The sequence below is a fragment of the Leptosomus discolor genome, chromosome 4 (assembly GCF_034619465.1).
Source record: "Leptosomus discolor isolate bLepDis1 chromosome 4, bLepDis1.hap2, whole genome shotgun sequence".
Classification (NCBI taxonomy): Eukaryota; Metazoa; Chordata; class Aves; order Leptosomiformes; family Leptosomidae; genus Leptosomus; species Leptosomus discolor.
The window spans coordinates 54,046,298-54,070,571 of record NC_141394.1 but is presented as its reverse complement, the minus strand read 5'-3'; the positions used below and the strand labels follow the sequence as shown (position 1 = coordinate 54,070,571).

General features: G+C 40.6%; 1 protein-coding gene across 1 annotated transcript in view; it reads left to right on the top strand.

Moving 5' to 3' along the window:
• The window catches only part of CWH43 (cell wall biogenesis 43 C-terminal homolog), a 36,153-nt gene continuing 11,879 nt past the window's right edge, over positions 1-24,274 (top strand). Inside the window, exons 1-12 of the mRNA XM_086464817.1 lie at positions 1-43; positions 1,006-1,197; positions 6,330-6,450; positions 6,579-6,733; positions 8,076-8,277; positions 9,293-9,381; positions 11,259-11,513; positions 15,212-15,337; positions 17,077-17,156; positions 18,474-18,579; positions 21,308-21,443; positions 22,654-22,803. Coding sequence (XP_086320943.1) covers positions 1-43; positions 1,006-1,197; positions 6,330-6,450; positions 6,579-6,733; positions 8,076-8,277; positions 9,293-9,381; positions 11,259-11,513; positions 15,212-15,337; positions 17,077-17,156; positions 18,474-18,579; positions 21,308-21,443; positions 22,654-22,803 — 1,655 coding nt within the window. The remainder of the gene's footprint in view (positions 44-1,005; positions 1,198-6,329; positions 6,451-6,578; positions 6,734-8,075; positions 8,278-9,292; positions 9,382-11,258; positions 11,514-15,211; positions 15,338-17,076; positions 17,157-18,473; positions 18,580-21,307; positions 21,444-22,653; positions 22,804-24,274) is intronic.

The window sequence follows — 24,274 nt, the reverse complement described above, 5'->3', positions numbered from 1 at the left end:
ATGTTCCCCCTGTGGAGGGCCGTGCTTTCGGAGAGCCTCCTGGGTAGGTGCCGCCCGACGGGGCTTGGGGGGCTGTGAGGGGCCGCGGTGCCCGCGGCGGGCCGGGCCGGTCGGCGGTTGACGGCATCGGTCGGCCTCCTTCAGCCCTGCGGGGGAGCCCTGCGGCAGGGCAGCGCTGAGGTCTCTACCGGGAACGGCCGGCGGCCGTAGCGGGGCAGCCGCCGCAGGGTGTCGTGGGGCTGGCCGTACGCGGGGAGGTGTTGCCGGTGAAAAGCTCCTTGGCTGGAAATGGGTGAATTATGGTCACTGCCGAGTGTTGTTCTTTGGGTTCTTTTTTTTTCTCCGAGTGCTGGAAAGCCTGTTGTCCCCTGGATGAGCCTGGGGTTTACTGCGTGCCCTCAGCTAGGTGTCCGTGCGGGTGCGCGGGGAGCCGGTACCGAGCTGTGCGGGGTTGCCCCGCGCAGGGCCCGGCGCCGCGGGCGGTCAGCAGGGCCCTCGCCCGCCGCACTGCCCGCCCCGGTGCTGGGGGCATCTCCCGCAAAACGTATGGAAAATCACGGCGCAGCGCCGGTGCGCCGGGATAAGGTGTCTTCAGGGGACAGCGGCGCACGCGTTGACTAGAATGATTCGTTTAGCCGCTGGTCTGACTTCGAGGAGCCCTGAGACCGAGGGTGGGGTGCTGGCTTAGCCAGCGTGGTTCCCTCTGCACACTAACCCTTTCCCAGGTTGAACACCCCTTCACTGAAGATCGAAGTAGGAACTACTGTCTGAGAGGGGGAAGACCCGTTTTCTTCTCATCGTTCTATTTCCTGGGAAAATGTGTTTATTTATCTTGAAATAGCAAATATTTCTTCAGAGCGAGTGGCTGTTGTTATTTGAACCACTTTCAAATACGTTTGGTATTCTACATTTGGAAGTATAAAATGGTATATTTTAAAGTAATCTCCAGCAAACAGTGATGTTGAAAATATATGATTTTTTTTCTTTTTACTTTTTATTTTTTAGGCTACATTTCTTGGTCTCTTTACCATGCACTGCCACCAATGATCTATTACTTCCCCCTTCAGACACTGGCACTCACGGGTTTAGAAGTTTTTGCTGTTGCCTTCTTTTCTCCAATATTCTTGATAATTGGCCCTTTTTGGAGGTTGGCTAACAATAAGTGTATCCTAGCCCTTCTGAGACTGACTATGGTTGGTAAGTAAGTGTGTACTGTGGCGAGTTATAGATTCTATCGTGGTATCAAGGCGTGAGAATAAATATTCCAAATCCCTCAAAATTCAGATGATTCTGAAAAGAGACAGGAATAAGAAGTTCTTGCTCTCCCAAACTCATGCTTTCTTTTTCTCTCAAGCTTTTATATATGGTGAGAGGAATATTGTTAACATCCATTGTGTTGGTTTTTAGACCAGTACTGCATAATTAAAGGTAAATCTCATTTCATTTCTATTTCTAGGAACTTTTAAATTATACGAGTCTTGCTCCATAGGAAAAAATGTTTTCAGTATTGCACAGAGATCAGCAGAGCAGGTGTTTTTTGTACAGCAGTTCTGTGTCTGTGACAATGGGTAGGGACAAGACATTACAGAACAGCTTGGGGCTTTACAAAAGTGATCTGCTGTGAGTGAAATGTTCTTTTTGGCGGGCTTCATTTCTGAGGCAGTTTTTTCTTTTAAGATTTTTTTTTTCAGTCTATCTATATGCCTGTAGCGTATTGATGGGGTTATAGGCTCATCCTAATTGTGAGATGGCTCTCATATTGTCAGGTGCACAGGAAGACAGTTTGACCTTAAGTCCAAGATAAATCTGCCTCATTACCCATCCCACGTGATCCTCCGTAAACCAAGACTTGCTGGGATTCCCTCATTGGTCTTCATCTAACTGGTGCAAGTCGTAGCCCTTGTTGACTTTCTGAAAGTTTGTTGGGAGAAGGTTTGGCAGCTACAGCCACATTCAGAAGCAAGTTATTGCTAATGAGTTTGCAACACCTGGGTGAACTTGGAGGAGATGTATCTCCATCCTGCACAGAGGGAAAATGCTGCTGCTGAGTGATGTGTTTCAGAAGCAGCAGTTCCTGGCTCCTCATTTATCAATATAAAATTCAGAGTGATCAGAGAATCACTTGCCATATAATTTTCTTCTTTTACTGTTAGAAGACAGAACAGGATCATCTTATTTACTTTCCCTGCATGATTTTTTAAAAAAAGAATTCCTGTTATTTATCTTCAGGAGGATACTAGAACTGAACAGTTTGTTGGTATCATCAGTTTAGACAAAAAATAGTTTTACCTTGTTCTTTTCTTTTTCCACTCTCTCCATCATATCCACCCTAATATTTTTTGTTGCTTTTTTTTTTTAATAAGCTTTTCAGTGAGTAGAATCTTCCACTTCAGCTTTCTGCAGCAGTGCTCAGTGTACTTGCTTTCTACAAGATCTGCAAATTTAGAAACTAGTAATGAGTGTAAGCATTTCAAATTGCACCCTGCCTTCCTTCGGGTATCACAGTAACACAAAATTTGCTATGTTAATTTAAGATTAGTCACTCACATCACCTTGCAGTGTTTACTAGTTCACTTTACCAAAAGAGATGGAAATTGCTTAAATGTGTGTCATTTTTGTTCTGCTAAGTAAAGAGCAATGACGGGCCTATAGGGGTATGCAAAGTCTGTCGATTTATGCCTGTTTGCTTCACCTGCATCACAAGCTCCTGAAGATACTAACTACAAACAAAAAGCTAGCACCTTCAGTATCTGGGAAAGGATGTGTTAATGGAGGTGGCCATAGAAGGACTCAGAGCATGGGGAGACTGAAGCTGTACACATCCTCAGCCTGGTCTAACCTGAGCATTGCTGTATGCAGATATGATTATTTGTGTCTGGACGGGAACTGTTCCCTCAGCAACCCTATCCCCCTGCTGTTTCCATCATAGAACGTTAGAATAGTTTGGGTTGGAAGGGACCTTTAAAGGTCCTCTAGTCCAACCCCCCTGCAGTGAGCAGGGACATCTTTACTTGGATCAGGTTGCTCAGAGCCCTTTTCAACCTGACCTGGAATATTCCCAGGGATGGGGCTTCTGCCACCACTCTGGGCAGCCTGTTCCGGTGTTTCACCACCCTCATTGTAAAAAATTTCTTCCTTGTATCTGTTCCAATTCTATCCTCTTTTAGTTTAAAACCGTTACTCCTCATCCTATGGCAACAGGCCCTGTTAAAAAGATTGCACCCATCTTTCTTATAGGCCCCCTTTAAATACTGGAAGGCCACTAGAAGGTCTCCCCGGAGCCTTCTTTTCTCCAGGCTGAACAACTCCATCTCTCTCAGCCTGTCCTCACAGGGGAGGTGCTCCAGCCCTCTGATCATCTTTGTGGCCCTTCTCTGGACCTGCTTGAGCTGGTCCATGCCTTTCTTGTGCTGGGGGCCCCAGAGCTTGACGCAGTACTGCAGGTGGGATCTCACCAGAGTGGAGTAGAGGGGGAGAATCACCTCCCTCGACCTGCTGGCCACGCTTCTTTTGATGCAGCCCAGGATGCGAGTGGCTTTCTGGGCTGCAAATGCACGTTGTGGCTCATGTCCAGCTTTTCATCCACCCACAGCCCAGAGTCCTCCTTGCCAGGGCTGCTCTCAATCCCTTCATCCCCCAGCCTGTATTGATAGTGGGGATTGCCCCGACTCAGGTGCAGGACCTTGCACTTGGCCTTGTTGAACTTTTTGAGGTTTGCAGGGGCCCACCTCCTCAGCCTGTCAAGGTACCTCTGGATGGCCTCCCTTCCCTCCAGTGTGTCGACCGCACCACACAGCTTGGTGTTGTCGGCAAAGTTGCTGAGGGTCCACTTGATCCCACCATCTGTCTCCCAAACACTCTTAATATTGTCCACTCCTTGGCAAGTCTGCAACATATTCTCTCCCAGCTCTACTGTACTTACTCTGTATTCCTACCTCTTGCCCTACAGTGAGTATTAGCATTTGAGGAAGATGTAAGAGCATGTTGCTCACCCTCTTTGTCTCCAGCAAGGAGTTTAGCAGCCAATGGTAACTCTCACTCTTTACTTGCCTCCCTGCTGCAGGTTCTGAGGTTATCAAGATGCCCTTGCACAGACAGCACTGATCTTTAAGACTTCCCATATATTTTTACTTGATTTTCATCACTTCATTCTCTCTTTTAAATTATTTCTGTCCCATCATACTATGCTGCTGTTTCTTCTGTTCCTCAGTTCTTCCTGCTTTCTTTCCTTCTTCATGCCTTGACACTTCTTTCTCCTTTCTCTTTTTGATCTTTTCCCCTTTTTGATCTTTTTACCTTCTCAGAAAGGCCATGGCCTTCCTCTGGGGCTTGTTTAACAAAATCACGCAGAACAATCTACCCCATGTGTGCTCCACCCCATTCCCCTGGAAATATTCAGTGTTCAATTTCACAATCAAAAAATCTGGAAATTCTTCATGCTTAGCTAATCGTAGAATCATAGAATGCAATGGGCTGGAAGGGACCCCCAAAGGTCGTCTAGTCCAACCCCCCTGCAGTGAGCAGGGACATCTTTAGCTGAACCAGGTTACCCAGAGCCCCATCAAGCCTGACCTTGAATGTCTCCTGGGATGGGGCCACCACCACCTCTCTGGGCAACCTGTTCCAGTGATCCACCACCCTTGTGGTAAAGAACTTCTTCCTAATATCCAATCTAAATCTACCTGTTTCTAGTTTAAAACCATTGACCATCGTCCTATCGCTACGTGCCCTTCTAAACAGTCCCTCCCCAGCTTTCCTGTAGGCCCCCTTGAAGTACTGGAAGGCTGCTGGAAGGTCTCCCCAGAGTCTTCTCTTCTGCAGGCTGAACAACCCCAAATCTCTCAGCCTGGAGTTGGGTTTTTTTGGTTTTGATGGAAAAGGCTCTTCCCTTATTCATAATCATCTTTCTTTTTGCCTTTTCAGGAAGGTTTATTTTCTCCAAAACTTTGATTTTAATTTCCGTATCCTTTCATACTACTTGGTTTTGTGTTCTATTTAAAAAAAAACCAACCAACCAACAAACCAACAACAGACTACCCCTGTGGTAGTGTCTATTTGAATCTGTATCTTCAGACAACACATAGTAAATTTGTTTGTTTGGATAGATGTATTTATGTTTTGGGTGTACTTGCTCAGCAACAAAAGGTGTGTCTACTGTAAGCAGGCAAACCCACGCTAGCTTTAATCTGACTGGCACAAGTGATGTAAGATTTGAAGAGGCAGAGTTGCAGATTTCAGCACAATTTAGAGGCATTGTACATGCAGCTTCTCCTGAAGTCCATACAAGTACATCTTCACTACACCTTGATTTCATTTTACCATCTTTGCTCTAGGCTTTGCGTCTTTTACTCTGAGCAGAATGAGCAAATAGACAGTTGGATAATAAGGATACATTCGTAGCACACATTGCCAGAATCAGCAGCTCGGTTTCTGGCCTTCCTTGCTTAACATCTCTTCAAGTCTGACACATACTCACTTAGCAAATGGCTGGTAGCAAAATGATGTTGCTTCTGTTGCTGTTTGTCACTGGTCCTGGGCCAGAACTTGCCATACTGACTAAAGTTATGAGAATGTGTGTGACCTGTAGTCACTTGAATTTGAAACCTGCTAGCAGAGTTTAAAACTGTTGATAAAAGTGAGGTCACTGTGCCCTGGGAAATGCGGAGATGTGTGTGCACAGCCTCTTTCAGCTACCGGGAGATTGATATTTTCCAGTAACAGGGTGACATAGGCTGGTAATGACCACTCTGAGCCCAGATACTGGGCCAGAGAAAGCCTTGTTCACACCTGCTAAGGCAATTGCCTGCTAATCCTTGTGCAATGTTTGGTGACTGCTCCTTTCTAAAAAGGATACGGCTTTTGCCACGGTGCGCTTACTTTTATGGCTTTCGAGTTACGTAAGCGCACCGTGGCAAAAGCCGTATCCTTTTTAGAAAGGAGCAGTCACTACACGTAAAGTTTTATGGGTTTTGAGTTATGTAAGTGCACTGTTCAGGGATATCTGTATGCTTAGCTATTTTATCCGTATATCCTATTTATGGAGTCAGTGACCATAAGTACTTACATTAAGGCAGTCACTGCAGGCTTGGTTAATTGCTTCACGTTATTTTTTTTCCTGACAATGGTAACTGCTATAATGTTGTTATCCCAGTTTCTATCCATACCTACATTTCTTTGGTTTCTTTAAAATTTGTAGTATCATGTGCTTTCAGATGAATGGTGTAGCCATCAAAATTGCAGACAAGATTGAACTAATGTACAGGAAATCCTTATTATCTGTTCTCTATTGCCCATTAAAGCAACCTCTGTATGTGTGTGTTTGTTTGTAGGAAGCTTAGCATCATACCAGGCACCGAATGCTTCAATTAGACTTCTCGTCTTGGCTGCAGGTGTTTCGTCCTCATTGCTAGTTCAAACAGTAACATGGTGGTCAGGAAACAGTTTACAAAGGTATTTGCTTATACTGATGGAGTTGTAACTGAAATTTCTTCATATTAAAAGGTGGGGTTTTTTTCCTGAGAAGTTAAGATATTTTTTTTTTTTTTTTTTTTCTCAAATGCATCACTGTTTCAAAATAGGTTCGTCAGGATATGGGGCTTCATGCTAGGCAAGATAATGCTTCTTGTTCTTCGCATCTGGTATACATCACTAAACCCAGTCTGGAGCTCACAAGCTGCCAATACTGTCATACTGGCAATTGGGTTTATAGCAGTAGTGGAGCGAATTTATTCAGGTAAGCATATTACAGCGAGGATGGCAGTTACACAAACATCGTAAGGTATAAATATCTGTGTGTCACTGGGTTTCGATTCTTTGTTGGTTTTTTTGTTTTTTTTTCCCTGGTACAGTCTGTTTTCAGACCTGATGAATGAATATTGCAGACGTTAGAAACCATGGGGTACTTCCACCTGCCCGTAACATGACAGAATCGATATCACAATTCACACAAGCTGTAGTAAGTTGGTGTTGGAACTGACAACTAATTGCAGTATCAATAATGTGACAGTAACGCAAACAAAGGCATAACTTAGACCAATAAAAGCAGAATGGGTTAGCCTCATTCCAACATGAAACATCTGTGGTATTTCTGTTATTTTCTTAATTCAGTCTGCTATTTGAGTTTCTCTGCCAGTGCATATCCTTTGACAGAGAAGGGGAGACAGGACAAAGCTGGGGAAGAACTGATGTGGCAAAATAAGCAGAAAGAACTGGAAGAGTGGACCAGTTGTCCTGGTCAAAATTTGCCTGAGTTCTTGAAGCATCTGGACAGAGTACACAGCAGTGAGGGCTGGCGTAGGCTAAGCACACTTGAAAACTGTGAAGGTAGTATTGCTGAGGAAGACAGTGAGGCTGGGTTGGTAAGTTAAGGCAGCTCATGTTAAATCCTCAGAAGTTCCTTCCTTCTCTGTATAACCCGAATGAATTAATAGAAAGATAAGACCTTATCTACGTGTAAGCGGGCATAAATTGGCATCGTGTGTATTGTTTGTAGACTTGTGTTGCATGACATAAATTAAGCCTGAGCTTTTATCATAATTTAGAAAGGGAATGTGCTGCAGGAGATTAGCAAGGGAATCTTCTTGTTAGGTGACAAAGCAATATGTCTATGCAATTAAAGGCACTGCTTTCTCCTTAGATGAGGGAGGATCTAAAGTGCACGGAAAAAGAAGAGAAAGAAGGGAGTTTATTTCAGGCTTCTTTGAAAGTGTCAGGTTTTGTTCATATCAGAGTTTAGAGTTTTAGAGAACAGAATCCTCTGAACAAATTCTAATAAATTTTCTGCTGATTTTCAAAGCCAATTTAATTATTTAAATTCCAGTAGTATGAAGAATAATTGTATCGGCAGCTTGCCATTTTTCTACACTTAAGGTGAGTAGCTTTCCTGACAGACTTAGAAATGTTAATAGAGATTTTTAGTCTTACCAGTTTTCAGGAATGATCGGATAAGTTAGCTTTTGTGTCTGGGCCAGTAATTGATTCTGGTAATTTTGTGATCTTGGCTATTTGTTTTTCTCAGTAACCGTGTCTAATAGGATTTGACAGTTTGCCCAGCTATATTTCTGTTCTTATTCTAGGTGGAGACAAGAGGAAACAAGAAAGAAACAAAACTGGTAATGCAGTTAGAGAGACTGTTTCCCACCCTCATTGGCTTTTGTCAGGGATTGCTTTTGGCAGCCTCATGTTCCTCACCCTATGGATATTTGGAGAAGTCTCGTTAATTTCTAGATGGGCAGTAAGTGGACATCCACATACAGGTCCAGATCCAAATCCATATGGGTAAGTGGTTGATGGTAGTTGTTGTTGTTGTTATTATTATTATACTAAAATAGTAATCAAAAGCCGGTGCTGTAGTGGCTGACAAATTAAAAATCAACCAGATGATGGTACAAGAACCTACATAGAATAAAGTGGGTACAAGGTACTTCACACAGAGGACTTGTGGATTCATTCTTGCTTTCAGATACCTCTGAGCATTGTGTCTATACCAATAAATCTTAACATTTCGTCATACAGAAGTATTTTTATTTCAGCAATAAAAAACTTGATTTGCCACACTGCAAAACAATTTTTAAATTAGGACTGGGGTTCAAGGACTTATGAATGAAGTGCATCTATAACATGCAGTAAATGAATCTAGCAGTTGACTTCAGAGAGGCAGCAGTAGAAAATACTGTACATAAGAGATGCATGGAGATAAAAAAAAAAGTAAACTCTGTGCAGTATTAAGATATACTTCTGTGGATATTTTGGTTAGTAAGAATTTAGTCTTAATGCTGTGTGTTGCTCACCTGGGTTCCAAAATCTAGAAAGAGAACAGATTAGTTGTTCTGAGTCAACTACGTGTAGTGGCAGGTGAGGTAGTTAATAATTTGGAACCAGTATACACAAAAGCTACCCAAGACCGATAGACGCTGTAGGATCCCTATTTGACGTGAAGAAAATACTTCTATTTGGGGTAGATTCCTCCCTCTCATTTTCTCTGAGTTCTTTTTGCCTTTCGTATCCGGTATTTCAGTAGAGTGCTTCTGCTGCTGAACATAGCTCGCTTGTACATGATGATAAACTGCCATTATTTTCAACTAGATGCTTTTTACATCCAGTAGAGGGGAGAAGATGTAGCAGGGTGTGAGATAAAGATATTTTGTGCTCAAATTGACCTCTCTTTAAAATAAAAGGATTATAAAATATTACCAGGCATCCTTGTCTGTATGTCTAGAAGTTTCTTTTTCAACACCAGGTTTTTATACAATTATATTAATGTATGGTTTCTTTTTCCTTATTGTTGTATTAGAGGTACAGTTCTGTTGGGCCTGGCTCATGGCCTGATGCTTTCATTTTGGAGCTGGTCTTCTATCACCAGTTTTGCCTGTCTTCTTTTAGGTAGGTGCAAATCCTGAGCAGAATTTTTGTTTCTGTTACCTTATTCCCTTTACTCAAGCCCTCTGACCCGACACCACATCTCAGAAAGTCAATTGCTAATCAAAGCGTCTTTTTCTCTGTCACTGACTGTAGTGTGTGCATCTGACCAGTTGACTGAGGGTTAGAGGCCAAATCTCCAGGCCATTGCAGAGCCCCTGTTGAGGTTCTGTTCCCATGAGTAGCATCTCAGTTCTCGCTGTCTGCATTGCGTGAGGCTACATCTAGGGTAATGGACTTGAGATGATACAAGGTTCTTGATTTCGCAGGAGGCGCAATAACTCGTCGTTTAATGAGCAGTTCACCTGGAGGCAAGCTTGCCTCCTGTGCCCTGAGTTGCCAAGATCTCCAGGCAGTAAAACAGTATGATCAAAGCAGTTCTGCTGGAGCAATATACTGGTGAATCGGTCTGCATACAGTGGGTCTTGGGTGGTGGGAAGAGGAATTCAAGTGCTGGATCTGGACATCCATTTTCAGGAGGATGGTATAGGTATGCTGTGGAGCAAGCTGTGCGTGGCACAAGTAGGAGGAGATTGAGATAGTTCTGCTCTTGAGCTGTGGAGCTTTCTGTACCTTCTCAGCATGGATGGATGGATGCAGCTTGGTTTAATTTGTAGACTCATCTGAGTGAAATTTAGTGGTATAAATGCTGTTTACAAAACCCCATAAATCTGCTTCTTTTTTTGGCCTTGGCTAATTGTTTGTAGATGTTTCTATCAAGAAGACAAAGCAGTACTTCCTACAAATGTTTAATAATAAATTGAGACATATCAAAATACAGAGACCAAAGAAAATGATGAGTTATGTTTTTCTTTTTTCTTATTCACCTTCTCTTTTGGAGCACTTAAGAGCCAACACTTCCAAGGCATTTTCCACGACCTTGAAGACAAGAAATTTAATGCAAATGGAGCTTCTCCTAGTCAAGAACCAAAATAAAATACCAAATATCAAGGAAGTCACAGTATAAGGCATAAGAGTGGGCAATGCTCAAACCATTAGTGGCCAAAATAATTTACCTTTTGGTGTAGGTGTTAGTTTTAAGAAATGGGTGTGCAGATTGTAATGTGAGTATGAGCATTTGATTTTTGATGTACACTCATTGCTAATTTAAAACAAGCACAGAATGGTTCTTTAGCTGATTCAAGCATTCTAAAAATGCTCAGAACCTTGATGTATGAGAGTAAAATACTAAAAATGTTTCTATACATTTGCTATCGTGATGGGAAAGTTAGTAAACATTTTCTTACAATAAGGTTTTAAAATACAGTTGTCCTGTTACAGAGTTTCTGTGGTTGTTAATGTTCTGTTTGGGATCAAATCCCATCACAGTCAAAGACAGTATGGTAAATCAAGGATCTTGCAGTTAGAAAAGGTTAATTGTTTTCTTGCCTATCATTTGGTTATCTAAAGGGAGAGAAGATCCAGGAAAGATATATTTTTGCTTCACATTAACCTATATGATTCTTTCTGTATTACATTAAAGGAGGTTCATAACAGGCAGACTAGTTAATCTTAAAAACTGCATCATCCCTCTATTGTGCTGAGAGCTCTGTGTAAGAGAAACTGTTCAGTTTTGGCTCTTGATGGTATTTCTCTGCAGTCTTTTTGCTGCACTGTTTTCAGCTGAATAGGCAATCTTTAATAGAATGAGGCATTGGGAAAAGTAAGAGGCTGTCTTTGGCTATTGGGAGTAACTGTTCCTGTAGTGATGCAGTTCTCATGGCTGCAAAGCACAGTTATATTTCCCAGACTCTCTTTTTTCCTAGACAGAATGTGAAAAAGAAGGTGGTAGATAATATATCTGGCTGTGACTTACTCTAGTCTTTTCTATCTCTTCACAGGTTTAGCATCTTCGGCTGGTCTCCTTTATTTACACACCTGGAGTGCTGCTGTGGCAGGCAACATTCTTGCTGTCTTTACTATGTGTGTATGGCCTCAACTGGCTGGACGCTTTGTTAGCTGTCTGCATCCTGGGAAAGCCATGAGTACAGCCATGTTTGCCTACGTGCTTGAATTATTCTTCTGTGTATGGTGTACAGCTTATAAATTTGTACCTGGAGGAATTTACGCTAGAGAAGGCTCCCATCTTCTTTTAGGTACATTTTATGACTGGACAAATACAAATATGCTTGCTTTAGCCTCAACCAGATGTTTAAAATATATTTACTGTATCCAAATGCTCAGCTGCTGTTTGATTTACTACGATAAGTTTCTATGAGAAAATTAGTGAGACATGCAAAAAATAATCTACTTGTTTCTTTACTGTTACAAATAGTTTGAATTATGGACAAAGAATGGAATTTAGTTGAGGGGAAATGACAAAGAGAAAAAAAGTCTGATAACTCAGTACACAATTGAGATAGAGATCTGTTTATCCATCACACTAAAAATATGGCTGCAACCTAGGATGTGAATGCACCTGTGTGCTAGGTATCTAAGATAGCAGTATGGTACCTCAGGTAACAGTGTAGTTTCTGGAAACTCAGGGTTTGTGAAGGCTGTGATACTGGGACTGTAACATAATTCAGTGCATTATTTAGCCCTGTTCTGAGGAGCAAAGTGCAGCATCCTGCTGATTCAGCTAGTCTGCATTTGAGACCTGAGCTTCATTTCCACGTGGCTCTACCTTATGCTTTGTGGACACACCAGCATGTTTGGAGGAATGTTGGTAAGCCTGCAGTGTCAGAATCATGCAAACAGGAGAGGAAGAAAAGAAATGGTCAGGTATTTGACAATGAGAAAGAATTGAGGCGAGCAAATAAAAAGGTTTTAGTAAAATAATCCCTTGATGGAGGTCTCCAGAATTACTTTCTTAATAGCTAGTAGTGTATTTCAATAGCATATTTCAATACTTATCTTTAAGCAATGTCAAACGTGGTCTTGGGCCAAGTGCGTGGCACATCTTAAAATGTGACGCATTATCCTGTATTTTGTTTGGAAAGGATTAATGAATGCTCTGCTTGACTTGTTGCTCAAATGGTTTTAGATTTCATAAATGTCTATACAACCACTTTCTGTCACTCTGGTTTCTTACTTTCTGTATGTGTTTTGTATACTACAGCAATCACATGCAGGGATCCAGTTTCTTGTGTTTTGAGGAGAGTTCCATTACATTTATTGCAGTTTTCTTTGTTCTGAAAACATTCGGGGGGAGGGGTCCATAGAAACAGTTACCTCGGTTAATTTAATTTTAGTTATTTGAAATAATATGAAGAAAGAATGTGGTAGAGGAGCGTCAAATGCTTTCTTCAGTAATGCTTTGACAGAAGAAAAGCTGTTATATAAAATCCCTCTCTGCCACTTCCTTTGAAATACACACTTGTGATTAACTCACCTGGCATGATCACTGGATAGTAACACAGAGATGGCCCTAATTTTCTCTTCTGTAAAATGAAAACTGTGATCTGAATCCATCTCGGCTCATGGCACTACATGAGTTTATATTCCATCTGAGAATCCAGTTTCTTCTTTTTGATGCCATCCCATTGCTTGTCGAAAATGTGCAAGTTATACCATGAGATTGTGTCTTGGTTGCTGTGCTTATACCCTTACAGCTTGGCTTTCTGGCAAACTGCTTGTTTTCTTTTGGTTTCTTTCAGGTGCAAGTGCTATTTCTTGCTTTCTCCTCCTGTCCAATATCGCTGCCTTTCTCTTGCTGCAGTTTGGATAGGGAACTGCACCAGGAAAAGTGATAATGAAAGTAAGATCATTATATTCAAAATTTCTGTGCTGCTTTACTGTGATGTAACACAATGCTGAGGGGTCGGGTCCCTGGTCTTCCGTCAACTTTAATGGCTTTGAATCAGTCTCCCTTTGAGAAAGGTGTTGTTGTGTACTTCCTTCTTCATTGAACTAGACCCAGCTTCCCGGTTTGCAAACTTGCACGGCAACTAATGTAACAAGTAAGGCCAATAGGAAAATACTGAGTAATTGTTATTTCATCTTCAGCTATAGCTCTGAAATAAAACATGACTTCTGTAGTTAAACAACTATGCCACAAAGGTATTACGGACATACAACTTCTCCAGCAGAGCTCTTCTCCAGTTCATTATGCTCCCATGTTTTCTTTGCTGGTAACTGGATCTTTTAGCTCTTAAGGGATGGGAAAAGAGCTTGTACTATCAGTCTGAACTACCTATTGAAAAGATACCATCGCAGTGCATTGCAACAGGTAGTGCACTGAAGTCAGTCACCAGCTTTGAAAATGTATCTATAAGTGTGCTTAGTTGTCTGTTCTTAAAAAGGACAGCTGCTTCTGTTGGCTCTGGAGCACACAAATACGGGATGCTGCCACTTTAAACTGGCCTCCCAGCCTGCTACATGATTTTAGAACAAACTTTTGAGCAATTGCTTTTGTAGTTCCTATATAAAAATGTGTTACTTGTGTCTTGGTGACAGAGCAGTTCATTTGCAAAGATAATAGACATCTACAATCAATAATACATTTTTAAATCAAGCTGTTATTTTAAGGTTTTGTAATATGTAGGTGTGACTTAATTGCTCTTGTCCAGGTTAATTCCAGTAAATTTTGAAAGCACTGGACTGAGCTGAGAGTTATAGCTGTCAGTAGGGGCCTGGGAGCATTTTAGCATAATTTGTCTACCATGTGCTGGCCTTTTTGATGTAATACCCTGAAAGTGTACTGCAAATCAGTCTTTGCTTGAGAGTGCTGGCTAAGTGTGCTTGAGAAAGTTGGTGTTAGGATACCCAAAGGTGGGGAGGTCTCCTGAAGGATTCTCTACTTTGCCCCAGATCAAAGGATTAAAGTATCTTTGCTTTTATTGTTCTCCCAATTGGTACATGAGCAGAGGAAGGGAAAACATGGTTTTAAACAAATATTTCACTAACAGAAGAAACGTGATAAAATGTGGAGTAATGGGATCCAGTATTACCAGTTTAACCAGAGTTAAAATACCTCTGTGTTTCCATAGTGAATAATGAGACAGGTTCTGAGGATTGCTTGTTAGCACTCAATGCAGCCTGATGCTGGGGACCGCAGTTAGCTGGTAATATCATGATCCTTAGGCTGCTGAGTTGCAAGGGAAGAGCAAGAACAGCTGTGAGTTGCATTAGTGTCAGTAGCTCACCTTGTGCTCAGCCTCGAAGAGCCAAAGGTGGACTGTATTTTGGAGCTCACTGTAGTCCAGAGTAGAGTTCATAATGTGAAGGAGTCTTTGGTTAGATACTTTCACTGTTAGGTCTGCTCTTCAGTCATCAGCACAAAGCAGGCTTAATGAGGCTCTTTCAGGTATATTAAATCTTAGCAGTAGCTTATATAAAAAAACCAACCAAACAAAACCCCACCAAACAATATAATTTTGAACTTCATTATTTTTGTTTGAAACAGGTGTTCAGTGGCATTTAAAATAATCTTTTAGCTTTGAATTCTTACTACAAAACTACTATTTTGAAAATTTTTTGGAAATATTTATCATTAGTGGAATATTTAATGTCACTAGCTCATTTGTTGGAAGCAATGCTTATGTGAACAAGTACAACGATGTAAATCAAAAATTTTTGAAGTGCAGCAGGCACAGTTGAGGTGAATACTGTGACAACGATAAGTGAGATCTTCAAAATGAATCTCATATTGCCTGCGTTACTGCATTGGGTATGGCATTTAACTGTGTTTGTGCTTTCAATTGTCTTTGTTGTCAGACCCATAAGGTCAAATATAACAGAACTATAAGGTTGAATGTAACAGAACAGGTGGGAGTTTATAAATGGTGCATTTATGAGCAACATTTAGTGTGTTAAAGCTCTATGAGAAAACTAATGACATATATTTTTACAGGGTTTATAATGTTATGTATTGGGGTGGACTTTCTACAAGGACCCAAGAAAGACCTTAGCTCTGTCTTTGAAGTGAAAAGCAATCAAAAGCCACTATTCAAAAAGAGTAAAACCTATATTAAACTATGTAAGTATAATTTTACTTCCTTTCTTCCATGACTCTAGGTATACCATCTGAGGAAAAACAGTAACGCAGTGGATCACTCTGCTCGGATGTTTTAGAAATGGGTTTCTGCTGCTAGTTTTAGAGCCAGACTTGTAGTTAGTATTGCCCTAGTTCCAGTTTTAATGATGACATAGACTACCAGAGGAGCTGATCCACTATGATTACAGTTGAGAGAGGCTGTTCCTCATGGACTGTGTTAAATGGAGAACAAAAAAAAAAAAAATGAAGTGGGGAGAAAAGAAAATGTGAAAATGGATTTAGGATCATTTGTGATATCATTTTGGCAGTTGAGGAGGAGGCCTCTGTGGATCTATATCACACGTGTATACAAAAGCCCATTTGCTATGTTGCTTCTGAAGCAGTCCAGTGTGACGCCCTTTACAGGGCTGTGTGAGCTGGCTGGCCATGGGACGGCACTCAGCTGGCCCAGGAGCTGTTGTACAGTGTGACGCCCCTCCTGCGTGAGGAGGCAGTCCTGCAAATCCTGTTGTGGCTGACATCACAACACAGTCCTGTCGTCTTGCTACACGTTCAGGCCAGGCCTATCCTCAGGAAACCTTTGCCATCTCCTGCCTGTGAACTATGCCTAGGGATCCCAGGTTTCCAGATGGTATGTATGAGGTTTGCTTTCTTCTTTAGGTTTCAAAGGGAAACTAAAATGTTTGAGGTTTTACCGCTTTTTGGCTTTTAAACCTCTGGAATCCATCCAAATGATGTTTTCAAGTGTTTCTCTACAATCATTTGAGCTTCAGATTTGTTTTCATTGTTAGCTTACTTTTTCTAAGAAAAAGTCTGTCAATATTGTGAAGTTTGGTAAAGGAAATAATTGCTAGACATTAGTGCATGCTAACCCTACAGAGATCAGGAAGCTGAAAGGTTCAAATTTCTGCATCTTTTTTTCCGCTGTGACTTTGGATCAAATTACTTATTATTTGTGTACCTCATTTTGCCTCATTTGGAAAGCAGAGACAATAGTGCTTCACCACTTTCCAGGGCTGTTTCTGAAACCTTCATGAAGGTCTTGATATATTGATATATACTGAGGGCCAGAAGAGTGTGGCACCTGAGAGTTTGTGTTAGAGGCAATGTGGGCATCAGTGCAAGTGGTTTGGATATTACTGCTCAAAAATGTTTCACAAAAGCTCTGAATTTGCATTCTTTGAAGCCGCAGTGCCTTTCCAAGAATGTGTCAAACAAAGGACTGCTCTGGAGGTCTGGCAGGGATCACATCCTTCTGACATCTGAAGGCTTGTGAAGTGAACTAAGTTTTCTTCCACACATTGTATGAATATAAAATAAAAATTGTATACTACAAATGCATACCTGGAACAGTGAGGGGAAAGCACTGAAAGGTTTACATGGTGGTCTTACTCATGTCCTATAATGAATTCTTCAGTAGGTAATATTTTTACATAAATATTCCAAGGAGATTTGGTATCTGCTTAGCCTGTTGAGTTTTGAAGAATGTAAGTGTATCTGCATATATATATATAGATATTCTGCACGCGTATAGATACTCTGAAGTACCCTGATTTGGACTGGTGTTATCTCTGGCGTATGTGGAAATTCAAATGTATACCTTTCCCATTCTATGAATAGCACGCCTTAGAATGACAGTGTACCCGGTTCTGTTTAACTGCAATAACAACATTATTTTCTCTTGCTTTAAAAACAACTTTTCTGTGTTTTTCTGTTTCAAGTATTGTGGCTGTTTGTCGGTGTTGGTTTGCTAGGATTGGGTCTACGTTATAAAACTTACCAGAAGAAGTTGGGCCAAGCGGTGAGTAGTGTGTTTGTGAAAATGGTAACTTTCAAATATGCAGTAAAATGCACGTGTGGTATCTTAGGTGTCTTGGTTGGTGCTGAAGAAGTCTTTGTACCAATATCCAAGTATTCAGCAAAGCTAATGCAGAACTGAAGAGTCAAAAAGTTTATGTTGTAAATTCATGTGGAACATGGGAAATGTCTGGTTCTTTGGAGATTTGTAGTGCTGCTATGAAGGAAAAAACCGAGATGCTTGCCTCATATATTCAATTTGAATGTTACTTTTATAAATAAGTTTACCTGAATTATATTCAAAACTTGGCTGGACAATGCTGTTAGCAGCCTAATCTTATATCAGGGAAGTCTGAACAGATAACCTCCTGGGGTTCCCTCCAGCTGAAGGAATCATATGCTTCTATATTTATAGGCATAACCCTGAATTGAACCTCTCTGAAAAGTTGGTTGACTTAGATTAGACTTAGACTAGTTATGGAAATAGGATAAAAATCAGAAGATTCCCGTTTTCGATCTGGCAAAAAATTAGGTATTGCAATCATAGTAACAAAGAAGATGCTTAATACAGACAAAGTTTAGCATTTGGATTACTTATAAGTTGTCAGAGTGTGTTGCTTGCATATTTAGTAATTTTAATTCAAAATTAGAGCTGTTTTGGTGAGATATAAATTAACATGTTTCCATTCTATGATTTAATTGATTAATATAAAATTGAATTTTTGATGCAGTTGATTGAGATTATGAATTAGACTTTTTTTCTTTGGTGGCAGTTCATAAATAGTCCTTTGGAACTTGCTTTTGACAGGTATTCCTGTTGGTAATTTCTTTTGTTAGAGAAATTGCTGATGACAAATGCAGGAGAAGACGCAGAAAAGGTGATGAGAGCTAAGTAGAAATTGTGTGCGTGTGTGTATACACGCCTGCACACAAGTGCGTATTCATGCACACAAACATATACAGGTGGCTTGCTTTTTAGAACTCATCCAGGTTTGTACCTTATAATGTGGAAAAAAGTGGGTAGGTCCTTTTAGAAAGATGAAAAAAATTTGTCGTCTCTTTCATGTTCATTTATTTACAGTTACTTGTACAAATTATTTTGAACTATGATGACTTTTCTCCTTGTCAATAGCAGATTTTTCTCAAAAATACCTAAAGTCTTTTGTAATCCTGACAGCTTTATTAAAAAAAAAAAATTGGTTAAAACATCTCTTCTTGCATGTCTTTTATGGCGCCATGTATCTGATGTTGTTCACTGCAAAGGTATCATACATAAACGTCAAATTGTACTTGACTTTTTTTCCATTTATTTTTTTTTGAGGTTCCAAAAAGAGATTTCTCTGCTATGATCTGGCCTTTTAGATTTGCCTATGACAATGAAGGATGGTCTAATTTGGAAGGATCAGCTAATCTGCTTAATCAGACAGGTAACTTTTTTTCCACTTCATTTGTATTTGAGAGGATTCATCTCAAGAGGCAGAAGTAAGAACACCTGCTGGGTGAGTTCATTCTTGCATTAACACAAGAAACTGTGTCTAGGGGCTTTTCACCTGGATTTGTCAACTGTTCCAATACAATCAATTCTGTTAAAAAAATCCATTTGCAGAGGTGATAATTTTTTTGATGTATTTTAAAGAGGTTTCTGGTTGAAGGAAACACTTTGGATCTTTTTCTCATATTGGTGATGAGTTACTTGTCTATAGAGAAATTCTTTGCATAAATGAAATAATGTTAAATATCCTTTTAGATCATATTTAATGTTTTATAACTTCTCTGTGGTTTTTTTAGATGTGAAGCATTATGTAATTCCTAAAGGGTCTGAAATGAAAATGCCCTAAACAAGGCATATGGAGGAGAAACAGACAAGTCTGTTTCCGTCATTGGGAGCAATGTATAAAAGAAAAATAGTGGTTGTAGCTTGGTTGAGTTGTCATGATTTTACTGTAAAAAAGGGTGTCTAACCTGTGGCTCATGGACAGGATTTTGGTTGGAAAATTATAGGAAATAAAGATTTTGGACCAAAGGTTAGTGCTGCTGCAGGGTGCATTGAAAGGAACTGACCGGTGGTGCTTGTGGGTGTTACTTGTTTTCTGTGATACCCATGAGGTAGGGAAGACTGGGAGCTGCTGCTTGAAGATTTAAAGCGGCTCAGGGGATTAGGAAGCATCCTTGCTGCCATTCCAGCACTTGTTGTTCTCCTCTCCTCCTATGGTGTGAATGCACCACGGGGCTTCCCTGAGCAGCTCAGGCTTGACAGACCCAAGCAGTGGGAAGGCACTGGCACAGGCGCTGCTGTGCAAGCCTTGATTTTGTGGCAGAGATGCCCAGGAGTTAGTGAAGAGGGAACAGGCCAATTCATGTGTCATTCACTCCGTTGTCCCATAACCAAAGGTTCAGAGGGCTGAGCTATGTCAGCTGTCTAGTGATATGAGAAAACAAGTGGGAGGTTTCATGAATTGAAATTTGGAGCATTCTTGTATTTATGTGATTCCATAGCTCATGTCTGGGTATTTATTTATAATCTTTGCATATTTACTTATGAACTGTAATGAATGCATTTATTTCTGGTACCTATAGTTTAAACTGATGAATATTAGAAAAAGTGGTTACCTGATTCTTTGTAGTTATGAAGTGTCACTTCTAAAAGAAGCAATTCCTAAGTCAGAAAGGCAGCAAATGCCAACATGTAAATGAATAAATCTTAATTCCTGATCACTGGAAACAGTATTCTGGGAGTTTTACGTTACACGTATGTTTTTATATAAAATACGACATTAGCATTTCCAGGAAAGGCACCAACGCATTCAGAGTTAAGCTGGTGATTCTTAAGCTATTTGCTAAAGAAGAACAGCTGATTTTGAGAGCCACAGAGAAGAGGGCTAACTTCTTCAGAATAGGGGTTATCTTTAAAGGTGTGGTGTTGTGTATTCCTTGGGCTCATCTTCTCTTTGTTGGAATAATAAAGATGCAATGTGTAATGGCTTCTGTGACTGGAACTCCCGTATGCCCTGATGGGAACCAACATCAACTCCTCTCAGTGGTTTCAGTGGCCAGCGTTTACACTAATGATGTAGAAGCAAAAATCTGGGAATCCACTTAAAAGTACTTTGAGCTACCATTTTTCCTGCTAACGTTGCTTTCAAAGTGCTAAATAAGTCATTTCAAAAGCAAAAAATCTTATGTGGCAAGAGTGGCACTGGATGGGGTGGTCTTAATTCCTTTTAGAAGGGCTGCGGATGAAGTGGTGACTCGATCTGTCTTCTAGAATAGGAGAGCACTCCAAGGGGGGCAGAGTCACAGCAAGGAGGGAGCACTTGCTGCTGCAGCCATACTGACCTGCTGCTCAAGCTGAGCCTGGATTGTTCAGCCGGCCTGTGGCCAGCTTGCAGACTTCCAGCTTCCTTCAGGCATGGGCAGGTCTGTCTTAGCTGCCAGTTCCTTGAGGGACTGCATAGCTCTTCCTGCATCCTCCAGCTAAAATATAGGGGAACCTGTCACGTTCCTCTGACAAAGCCACGCTTTAGCATGTAAACAGGGAGGGACCACAGTGCCCTGAGAAAGTGAGGTGGCTGTGGATGGTCAGCAGTTCACTAGAGCTGGGAACCCTTCTGTTACCATGCCTGGGGGCTGATGCTAGGTTGCTATGGGCTGATTAATTGTTTTGGCAGCAGCAGCAGCCTGCTCCCTCTTGCACAGGACCGTTTGGAGCGGAATGGGATTTGGTAGATGAAGGTAAGTGCAGCTGTGCTGCGTAGTGCCTGCTCATCAAGTTGAAAGCAGCAGACTTGCTACTGTGCTGTTAATCTGCGTAGGCACATTGTCTAATGCTTTTGAAATGGTCTGCACTAGGTATGTGCAGGCCAGCTGTACAGTGCGGTCTTATGTGTGGCTGGTTATGTACGGGGGAGGAGCTACGGCAACCAGACAGTACGTATCTCTCCACAAGAGGCCGTGTAGCCTCAGTGACCAAAAGTTTGGGCATGATTTTGTTGCCAGTGTTAAGATTTGCCCTGATTTGACTCCTGAAGGGCTTGTGTCCATCCCTGTGTAATCAAAAGGGAAATGATGACATTATGTAGTCATTTATAAATCATGTTTACAGGTCATTTATAGTTATAAGTTTGGAAAGATTTTCCTTTTTCTTCCCCGTTTTAGATGCAGATTTTATCACTATTATAGAGAGTGATGCCTCTAAACCATTCATTGGGAACAATGATCCAACAATGTGGCTAGGAGAAAGACTAGGATTTTACACAGATTTTGGTCCAAGCACAAGAGATCACACTTGGGGGTGAGTCATCTTTACATGCACAGCGACATTAAATAAATGTAAATACACTATCCAGTACTAACTCCACTAGAACATGGGCACAGAATAACTGGAATGATAACCACCATAATCACTTGTTGGAGCTTGTCTTTGAGAGCATGTTTTGATTCCTTAGCATTACAATGCAATGCAGATGAAGTTTTCTTGTTGTTAAAAATGATCAGGTTTTGGTGCCTGCCCCTGTAAGCTGCTTTGGCTTTGGTGATGCAGAGAATGGCATTGTGCCCCTTAATGCACAAATTTGAAAGTCTGGCATTCTACCTACTATGTCTGATTCCCTTTTCTCATTATTTTGTTTGGGGGCCTGAGAACTTTAGATTTCAGACTTAAAAACGTGATAGCAGTTGGAAAATGTAACGGCACCTGGAGTTAATAGAACTTCTGAATTCATTAAATCGACCTTGGGCTGTCTAGTGGGAACCAGGCACAGAAAGGTGCATGTCTATTTGACCAGATTTTTTTGTGTCTGATTTTACTTTGATGCTTGACCAACCACCAGCTGCCTATCATTGAATATCTTTGCCTACTGGAAAATGGTGGCTTCTAATGTGGCTTTTTTCTCAGGGAGATATGCAGGTCTCTGTGGCAGATGGAACCTCCTAGTGACATTGCAGTGGCTATTTAATTTTTGCCATATGTGAGGCGGATTTAGTAACTTTCCTCTTCCAGAGCCTGTCTCTTTACGTGATGCAGAATGGGGCAGAAAAGTCATTCTCTGAAATTTTTTTCATGATATATTTTGAATAAACCTGGTGCAAAATGGTTTTAGGGTTGATTCCAAATAGAAGCTGAAAGAATGAGAAATCTCCTGCCTTAAAGATGTATTTTTACCTGCTTCTACTTCTAATAAAACACATTTTAATTACTGTTAGTATGAAACTGTGTTTTGTCTGAGGATGCAGGTTTTGAAAGGCTCAGTGTGAGAATTCATATGTATGGAATGCTCTTTCTTAGTGTAGGAATGAATTTGATAATACATTTTTACACATATACTTAAGTAATATTTTAGAGGAAAACCTTCCAAATTCAGAAGAATCTGCTAGACATGGTTTGTGTTCTGGTCTGATTGTTTGAGTTCAGTGACTGTTAGTCTTCTCACATTTATCTGTTTAGTTCACTCTTGCGATGGTTGTGAACTAGATGATGTAACTGTTTCCGTCTTCTCATGTAGGATTATGGCACTATCGAGGTATCCAATTGTAAAATCTACCCATCACCTCCTTCCATCTCCAGAGGGAGAGATTGCACCTGCCATCTCCATGACTGTCAACTTCACAGGGAAATTGGTTGATTTTGTTGTCGCCCACTTTGGAAATGAGGAGTGTGTATTTTGGGTTTTTTGTTACATATGTTGTGCAAAGTCGTGTAACATAATGGTAATTTGAGAACTTCTGGGATTTCTTTTGTACCCTTTAAAATCTGCTGCTGTAATACAGATCCTAACAAGGCACATTGGAGGAAATACTCTGACATAGCTACTGGTTTAAAATTTTGAAGCATTTTTTAAAAGGGACAAATGTGGCATGCAAAACTCAGCTGTGCCTAATATTTGAGTTACTGAAGATATAAAGATACAGTTCTGCAAAACCATAACAAGTAATAGGGCTACAGATACACCTCAATGAAGGACAGCATCCTTCTAACTTTCTGCATGTGGAACAGATGTATTATATTCCACAATGAGTGCAGATTGTTACAGTTACAGATAGATAGCATTAATGGACAATTGATGTTTATTAAAGTAAAAACTAAACTAAAATAAAACCTAACAATTCTGAAACCCCAAAAAAGCAACAAAAATACCCATTCAGTGTCCTTCTGACTATATGAAACTGGGAAGATGAAATCTGATCTCTGGATTCTGAAACGAAGAATTATACCAATAACTCAAATATGTGATGGAAAAGGTTAACGTATATATTTCAGTTCTTTACCTTAAAACAGTGTCTTCATTACTTGTGTGTAATGAATATTAATAAGGGATAGTTTTGTGATGCTCCACGTAGCTATGTTTTCTGTTTTATTTGCTGCAATATTGAGTATATTTGTGGTTACGTAGTAAGATTGGGAGTTTTTTTTATATTTGTTATAATTCATGGAGAGGCAAATTTAGGGATTGGGCGTAGATTATAATACACAAAGAAGCTGCTCAGAAAGCAGTAGGAATTCTCATTATCCCATACCAAGCATCCCCATTTCCTTCCCCTGTATAGAAGCTGTGCTTCAAGCATGCAAATTGTTTATAGATTTCTGTTCTACTAAATACATATAGTCATCTGAAGCCACTCCCAATTTAAACTCTAGAAAGGAATTTCATTCTGTGCCTCACGCAGATGGTTAACTTGCCTCTCTGAGAAACTGTTTGTCAAAGTAGCAGAAAATAGCACTGTATTGTCCCCTCACAGAGAGATGAGATAAAGGAGAAAATAGGAGACACGTGGGAAATGAATGCAAATTAGATTGTGTTTTGAGGTGAATTAATTTGTAATTAAATGGAACACACAACTGCTTGTTTTTCATCTTTTTTTCATCTGCTGCTTAGGGTGACATAAACTGTAGAATACTGGTAGGTAGAAATTTTTTTAAAGACTACTTTGAAAATGTGGGAATATAACAATGCCGGTGTCATTTAAAAGAACCCATCTTCTGGAGAGGTGTAATTCTGGAAAGAGCAGCTAGCTGAGCAGTGAACTTCATGTACACCTAGGTCAAGCTTCTGTATAATGGTTGGGTTTTTTTGTCTCCTTTCTGTGTGCTCTTTCTCCCTAATGCACTTGCTTCAGTCAGAAGTA